Below are 8,442 nucleotides of genomic sequence, written 5' to 3' on the forward strand. Positions count from 1 at the left end.
GCCATCAAGAGCCCTGGTGACGCAGTGGTTAAATGCCTGTACTGCAGCCATTCACTCAAAACCACAGGGTTGCGAGTTCAAGACCAGCAAAAGGGCCCAAGCTTGACTGAGGCGTGCATCCTTCTGAGGTCGCTAAAATGAGTACCCAGACTGTTGGGGGCAAAATTAGCTTACTTGCTGTTCACTGCTATGATCTTTGGAATAGCAGTATATAAATAAAACAAATTATTATTATTAAGATTACGCCCACATATGTTCCAAGGAAGTTTGGCAATTTTTCCTGCCTCCTCCTTTCCAACTTTCCATTCCTCACTGGTTATAACTGCACACAATTTTTACAGTCATTTCAGTGTCACTCCTCTGATGGTGCCACCCGGTGCAGTCTACACTCTCTGTACCCCCCTAGCAATGTCGCTGGTGTCAAGTTTATTTCTGCAACCATGAGGACTGATAGCATGCTATTTTATATATATATATATATATATATATATATATATATATATATATATAGGCATACCTTAGAGGAAATGGTGAAGGAGGGCTGAAGAAACCTTTGGTATCAGAATACAGGAGCATGTCTGCAGGAAACAGTGCAAAACCTAGGAATGAAGGGAAACTTACTCTGGTTAATCCTATTGTAGCACTGTTTCTTCTACACCAGGCAAGGTAAACTGTAGCTGCCTCCAGAAATACTTACTGAGCATGTGTTCAGCAAAACAGAGAAAAATGAGTAGGCAGATTAGCTTGATGCACAGCATGATAAAAGAAACAAAAACGTAGATCTATAGGTTTGTCCATCAAAACAGAAATCATAAGCAAAAGAAAGGCTGGTGAAAGAAGTTACATCTGAATGCATTTTGGAAGAATATGAAAAACTTAGTTGACTTGGTTTTTTCTTTCCATGCGTTCCTATCACTGGTTTTGAATAAAAAATTTGCTGGAAAATGTGGAAAGTTATTCTTTTTGGGTGTGGAAACCTATGTCTATGCTTTCCATATTATTTCTGCCTCTGGTACCAGATTTTCTTTTTAAAAAATAATACCTAAGAACACAGCTACTTTATTAAGGTTTAGCCCTACCTGTATTTTCTGGATTCTAACTGCAACTAAAGGAACCAAACATATCCTTAGGGGGCTCATGAACTTGATAGCCATATTTTGCCCCCATATTTTAATATTCTGTGAATAATAACAGCAGCAACCATTGTTGTTGTTGTTGCGCTTTTCCTTGAAGACCTAGTGAAATTAAAATACATGTTTGCAATGGATTTTGCTATCAAGAATGTTCTTTTGAAAATTCAAATATTGTTTTCTGTCACTCAGCAGGCCCACTTTACATTTTGGCTACAGATTACCTGTTTATGGAGTTCTACTTTTGCCAAGAAGCCAGCTCAGTTCCCTGTGTTCCGAAGGAAGCCTTTTATAGCAGCCTGGAATGCACCAACAGATCACTGCTCAATCAGATATAATGTGACAATAAACCTGAAAATGTTCCATGTGATTGGGAGCCCATTTGCCAAAGCAAGAGGACAGAATGTGACTATATTTTATGTCAACAGGCTGGGATATTACCCATGGTATACCTCAAAGGAAGTCCCAGTCAATGGCGGCCTACCTCAGAATTTCAGCTTACAAGCACATCTGGAAAAAGCTAGTCAAGACATTAATTACTACATTCCTGATAAAGATTTCACAGGATTAGCAGTCATAGACTGGGAACACTGGAGGCCACAATGGGAGCGCAACTGGAGCACAAAAGATATTTATAGGAGACAGTCAAGGAAACTAATTTCCGAAATGCAAGAGAACATTTCAACACATGCTCTTGAACATTTAGCCAAATTCTCTTTTGAACAATGTGCTAAAGCTTTCATGAAGGAGACAATTGAGCTGGGAATTAATAGTAGACCAAAGGGCCTCTGGGGATACTACTTATATCCTGACTGCCACAATTATAATTTCCATGACCAGAACTACACTGGCTCTTGTCCAGAAAATGAAGTTTTGCGGAACAATGAATTATCATGGCTGTGGAACAGCAGTGCAGCTCTGTATCCTTCCATTGGCATCAAGAAATCCCTTGGAAATAGTGAAAACATATTACGCTTTTCACAGTTTAGAGTGAATGAATCTATGAGGATTTCTTTCATGACATCACATGATTATGCTCTCCCAGTATTTGTATATACTCGACTAGATTATAGAGATGAACCTTTGCTATTTCTTTCCACGGTAAGCTATATGCGGAATAGCAGCAACTGCTATTTTAGAGCAAGTGTAGTAATTAAGGTAAATGAGCTCTGAAGCAGGGAGAACAAGATTACATTTTACATCAGCTGAGATTCACTAGATGGATTTAAACTTTGTATAATGATTTTTCAGATTACATCTCTGATCAGCTTTGAATATTCAGAGTAATCAATATATAAATGCTGAATGTTATTTAACATTTTACATAGGGCCTTACAGGGCAATCTCATACATTTAGAGTAATAATAATAATAATAATAGGATTTATTTATATGCCGCCCAATCACTGGGAATCTGGGCGGCTTACAACAGAGGGGATAATAGACGGTTCCCTGCCCTCAGGCTTACAATCGACACAAAAGGAGAAGGGAATGGTTGGGGGGGGGGGGGGGATCAAGTCCAGCATTCTTCTCTCCCTCTGAGGCCTGGACCAAGGCAGATGGACTGGAGGGAGGGGTCTTTTCCTTAATCGAGGCCGGGCCCGATGGTGTTGGGCCTGTCCTTTCACTCCCTCCCAGGCCAGAAGATGACAGTTGGAAGGAGGGAGGGCAGAACTCTTCCTCTTCAGGCCCGATGGCTTTGGGCCTGTCCTTTCGCTCCCTCTAAGGCCAGAAAATGACAGTTAGTCTTACTGGACTAACAGTACAGCGAGCCCTCCATATCCATAGATTCAACCATCTATGGCTTGAAAAATATTTTAAATATATATAAATTTATAAAATATATAAGTATAACTTTGATTTTGCCATTGTATATAAAGGACACCATGTTACTGTGCCATTGTATATAATGAGATGTGAGCACCCACAGATTTTGGAATCCATGGGGTGCCCTGGTACCAAACCTCAGTGGATTCCAAGGGCTCACTGTATCATATAAGCAACAGTTATCAGCTAAGTGTTGAAGGCTTTAATATTGTGATCATCTTCTCTAGAGTGTGTAAAGCAGGGGTGGGATGTATGTGGCCCATAGGTCTCTAAATTGTGGCCCTTTAAATCCCTCTGTAGCCTCCATGAGACCCTCCGGACTCCTTAATTTTTTTCACTGTATTTGAGATCACCTAGAATGGGGGCCACATTTTGTGTGCTGCTTTCTGTCCTGAGACTTTCTCCTTCCACAAAAGATCCCAAGATGTATTGGCAGACCTTGGAAAGTTATTTTGTAGAATAATTAATACATTGTATGTTGAAATCCGTAAATGAGCAATGTGGTATGCTGATTGACGGTAATGCAGCATGTCATTATATCAAATCTTCTGAAAAATAATTTTCCAGCTCTGGATGGGAAACGTTATTTTAGAGTATAAAATATAAATTATATAGACTGATAAAACAAACTAAGGGTGTCAAAGAATCCATCCAGTTTGTAACTATCCAAGTTTTACAACTCGAGTGGCACAGCCTGGTAAAACATTCTATATGAATCTTTGTTAGATAATACGTATATGGATTCTTTCCTTGGTTCTTTTAAATGGTATCTTTCTGGATCGCCACTTTGGGATGGGACTGGGGGTACTCTTTTACAGTGGTTCTGGTCCTTCTTGGAGGGACAAATGCAGAAGGCAATGTTGGGGGATTCCTGTTTGATGCTTGTGATGCTTGTGGCATCCCTTAGGGTTCAGTTTTGTCCCACACACTGTTCAACATATGCAGGGAAATTCTTGGAGAGGTTATCTAGAGTTTGGGAGTTCAACATGCTGATGACATTCAACACACTCTCTCTTATCTATATATCCCAAGGAAATTGCTTCATTACTGAACCAGTGTTTGTTGTCAATAATGGAGAGTTTCAAGGCAAACAAATAGAATTTTGTGAAGTCGAAGGCTTTCATGGCCGGCATCCATAGTTTTTTGTGGGTTTTTCAGGCTATGTAGCCATGATTCTAGAACATTTTATTCCTGATGTTTTTCCAGCATTTGTGGTTGGCATTTTCAGAGAATGTTGGATATATCCAGCTCTCTTCAATGCTAATATTCTCTGAAGATGCCAGCCACAGATGTTGGTGAAACATCAGGAATAAACTCTTCTAGAACATGGCCACATAGTCTGAAAAACCCATCAAAAATAGAATTTTAATCCAGAGGTGATCCTGGGTAGGTCAAGGAATAGGGTTAAACAGTACATTAAGGAAAAAAAATCAGTCTGTGCTAGATGAGGTTATATTTCCCTGAAACCTTGGTTTTCAGCTTGGATGTTTTCAGCTTTGAGCCTTGATTCCCCAGTTTCACTGGTGGCCAGGAATATGTTAGCACTAGTGTGTCAGTTGCATCATTTCTGGAGATGTCAGATCTGGCTATGGTGACACATGCCTTGATTACATCCCATTTGAACTACTGTAATGTGGTGCTGCCTTTGGAAACTGTTTGGAAAAGTTCAGCCGGTTCAAAATGTTGCCACCTGGATGCTGAATGGGCTAGTTACAGAGAGGATATAAATCTTTTGTTGAGATAGCTTCACTGGCTATCAGTTTTTTTTCTGGACATGATTCAAAGAGCTGGTTTTGACCTGTAAAGCCCTATCTGGCTTAGGTCCAAACTGTCTGGTTTTTGTCTCCCTAAATTGATATTCCAGGGTATTGGGTTGTTTAGAGGATCTTCCTTTCAGTGTCACCCATCTGGAAAAGACATAGGAGAGAGCCTTCTTGATGGCTGCTCCTAGCCTATGGAATTCCCTTCTATTGAAGGCCAGGCTAGGCTAGGCTCCTTTTTGTTCTCCTTTCACCAACAATGTCCAACATTCCTTCCAAGAGGCTTTTAATTATTAATTGGTCATAGGGAGACATTTTTATAACATTTGTTCTTTATTGTTAGGTTTTTAAATGATTGTACACTTTTTAAAATTTCATGATGTTTTAATTCAATAACTTGTTTAATTGTATTTTAACACTTCAGTATCTATTTTTTAAGCTTTTCCTTAGCATTTGTAAGTCATCTTGGATCCCACACCAGGAGAAAGGTGGAATATAAAACAAACAAATTAATAAAATGTTGAAAATCTGTATTTTGAAGATCAAAACTATTCTGGGTTCACCAAAGGAAATCTTTGAAGAGCTTCCCCATGACTATCAAATCAGCACACTGAGACTGAAATAAGAAAATGTTAGTGATACAGACTTTATTGACGTAAAACATTGAATAATGTAAAAGAATAAAAAAAAAAGGCAAAACTGTATTTAGGATACTTAACCATGTTTACTTACAGTCTAGTTCTTCCAGTGTAAATTCTATACAGCCCATCCTATAAGGTTTTAACCAGCTACTTATTCTTCTTTCGAACGATAAGTACTGGAAGAACTGCTATAGATAGACTAATAAAGCTTTCCCTTGTTTCCAATGTAGCAAGATCTTGTTAGCACTATTGGAGAAAGTGCTGCCCTGGGAGCTGCAGGAATTGTTATTTGGGGAGACATGAATTTAACTTCATCCGAGGTAAGCCAATGCCTTGATTTTAACTCAAGGATATTGTTTAATGCAGCAGACAGAATTTCTACTGTATGCTATTCAGTTTTACTTTGCTTAGATTTTGAGCAGAAGACTATCTGACAACTCATGCTCAGCTAGCCTATCAAGATCATAACATATTAATTCCTCATGGCAAGGTCCACAGTATTCATGCAGGTCACCAATAGGACAAGACCAGACAGTGATTGATTCAAGGGATTTGGATTTGTGATCTGAATAACAATTATTGTAGGATCAATAGATTCTTATGTCCTGGAGTGAGGGGGGGGGAGACTTGATTATCTTTTAATAAAATAAAACAAAATATCTACAGGTTGAGTTACTTATCCAGAATTCTAAAAGCCAAAATATTCCAAAATCCAAAATTGACTGCATGGGTAGTTGGCATAGTGACACCTTTGCTTTTTGATGGTTAGTGTACACAAACTTTGTTTCACACACAGTTTTACATATATTGTATATAAAATTACTTTAAGGCTATTTGTATAAGATGAATATGAAACATAAACATTTCATATTTAGACTTGGGTCCCATCTCCAAAACATCTCTCTATGCATATGCAAAAATTCCAAAATCCCAAACACTTCTGGCTCCAAGCACTTTGTGTAAGGAAGACTCAATCACTTGGCCCTCCACCTGCTGTTGAGCTGCACTTTCCAGAACCCCTTACTTAGCTATGCTGGGATTTGACAAAATGTCCTCAGTATCTGCAGCAATTGGTGCCATTCATTCTATGGATCTTGATGCCACATTCCTTACCTATAGCACCTAGGAGTTTTCCTAGGCCATATACAGCTGTTCAGGCTTGTGGAAGGCTCACCACAAGCCACTGGGCAGTCTTTTTGGTAGGCTCTACATGACTGCTACAAGAACTTGTACAAAAAGAAGGGTTATGAGTTCTGAAGTCTGCAATTTGTCTTCTTGTCTGGAGACCTAGGAAAACACAGTCATTCTTGGCAACTTTAGCTGGCAATGCTGTGCCCCCCACTTTTCTATGTGGGTAAAAGAGAGAACTAGCAGCATCAATGGAATTTAGAACAATGTGTGTTTGGTCATTTGGTTAGCTTCTTCAGATCAGCCACCTATTCTACTTTCTCTACTCAACAGCCATTTCTCTACAGGCCTATTCTGCAAAGCCTTTTCTTTACTACTTTCTCAGAGATCCCGAACCTGCAAATACTGATAGAATGCACCTATTGTACAATGTTTCCACTGCATAATTTCTTTACTGATTTATTCAGGTGTTTGCCATTGTCTTCCTCTAGGGCTGAGAGAGTATAACTTGCCCAAGATTATCCAGTGGGCTTCCATGGCTAAGCAGGGATTTGAACTCTAGTCTCCCATAATTTTAGTCCAACATTCAAATTACCATACCCTGCCGTCTATTTATGACAAGGCACCATTTTCTTTTATGTTTTCCTCCTTGTGGTTTTATGTTATGCACATTTCAGGCATCTGAAACATTAGAGGTTGCCTAATAGGCAGAATCCTGCTATATTCAACTTTCTTACCCTTGCATGATATGCCTCATCTGCCAAAATCAATTTTTAATTCATCTTCTGCTATAGAAGGTCTTCCATTTACCGACTTAAATTGGTAGAAGAAACTTCAAGATCTGATACTGCAAAATCTACAGTTTTTTAAAGCCGAAATATTTATTTTGAATCATTCTTCTGAGGATTTTTTTTTGTGTGTGTGGGGGGGGGGGGAGGGAGTGTAACACTGTCTAAGTTTCATTTTACTACACTGTAATAGAGATAGCACTGGCAATGATTTCACATGATTTGTAATGCTTCATTTTCATTCTTGTTTCTAGATCAACTGCACAAAGGTGAAGCAATTCATTGCTTCTGAGTTAGGTGTCTACATCATCAATGTAACCAAAGCAGCAGAGGTATGCAGCTGGCATCTTTGTCAGAACAATGGGAGGTGCATACGAAGGAACTGGAAAGCCTTAGACTACCTTCATTTAAATCCTCACAACTTTCAGATAGAAACCTCAGAAGACCAGGGATTTACTGTGACAGGAAAAGCTTCACCTGCCGACCTTCAAATAATGGCAGAGAAATTCACCTGCCATTGTTATCAAGGGTTTGAAGGAGCAGATTGCAAGGAAATTAAGACTGTAGGTGGACATCCTGGACTACCTACAAACATAATCTCACCTGGAATAGTAGTTATTATCAACTTGGTTTCCTTAATCTTTTTTTAATTTGGGAGACATCCATTTTGAAAATCAAACTGAACTGATAGCAGAGGAAACAAAAATGATAACCATGCTTTCTCATTTCCATGTAGCATGCCAAAACAACAGTAAGTGAGCTATGGGCAAAGTCTAGCTCACAACAAGCAATGTCTACGAAAAGTTAATAGGATGATTTCAAGAATGCCTGCTGAAATAAAGGTACTAACTGCCACTGAAAAGACAGCAAGGAAGGGAGCATCCTAATTTTGCTGCTGGGGGGAGGGGGTCCACAAGGTGAGAGCAGCTTTAGAGAAGGCCCTTTCCTGTATTCCCACCAAACATGCCTATGAAGGTGATGAGATACAGAGAAATGCCTCCTTGCAAGGATCTCAAAGTGCAGATAGGTTCATATAGGAAGAAACAGTCCACACTACACATAGTGCCCACCTTTACTTCACATATTGCAGCCAAATCAAGCCACTGCCCCATTTCAGAGAGAATGACTGTATAAGATATATATGCTGGATCTTGTCATATTTATTTATA

At 39.2% G+C, this 8,442-nt stretch overlaps 1 protein-coding gene across 1 annotated transcript; it reads left to right on the top strand.

Annotated features, from left to right (window-relative positions):
- The first annotated feature begins 1,262 nt into the window (after positions 1–1,262).
- Positions 1,263–8,215, top strand: LOC149312321 (hyaluronidase-4-like). Its single transcript, XM_089527193.1, has 3 exons — positions 1,263–2,231; positions 5,588–5,677; positions 7,528–8,215. Exons 1-3 carry the CDS (start codon positions 1,263–1,265, stop codon positions 7,921–7,923), a joined length of 1,455 nt encoding a protein of 484 aa, XP_089383319.1. The 3' UTR covers positions 7,924–8,215.
- The last annotated feature ends 227 nt before the right edge of the window (positions 8,216–8,442 follow it).

This window comes from Sceloporus occidentalis, unplaced genomic scaffold, assembly GCF_023333645.1.
Source record: "Sceloporus occidentalis isolate IW3139 unplaced genomic scaffold, rSceOcc1.0.p SCAF_5, whole genome shotgun sequence".
Lineage (NCBI taxonomy): Eukaryota > Metazoa > Chordata > Lepidosauria > Squamata > Phrynosomatidae > Sceloporus > Sceloporus occidentalis.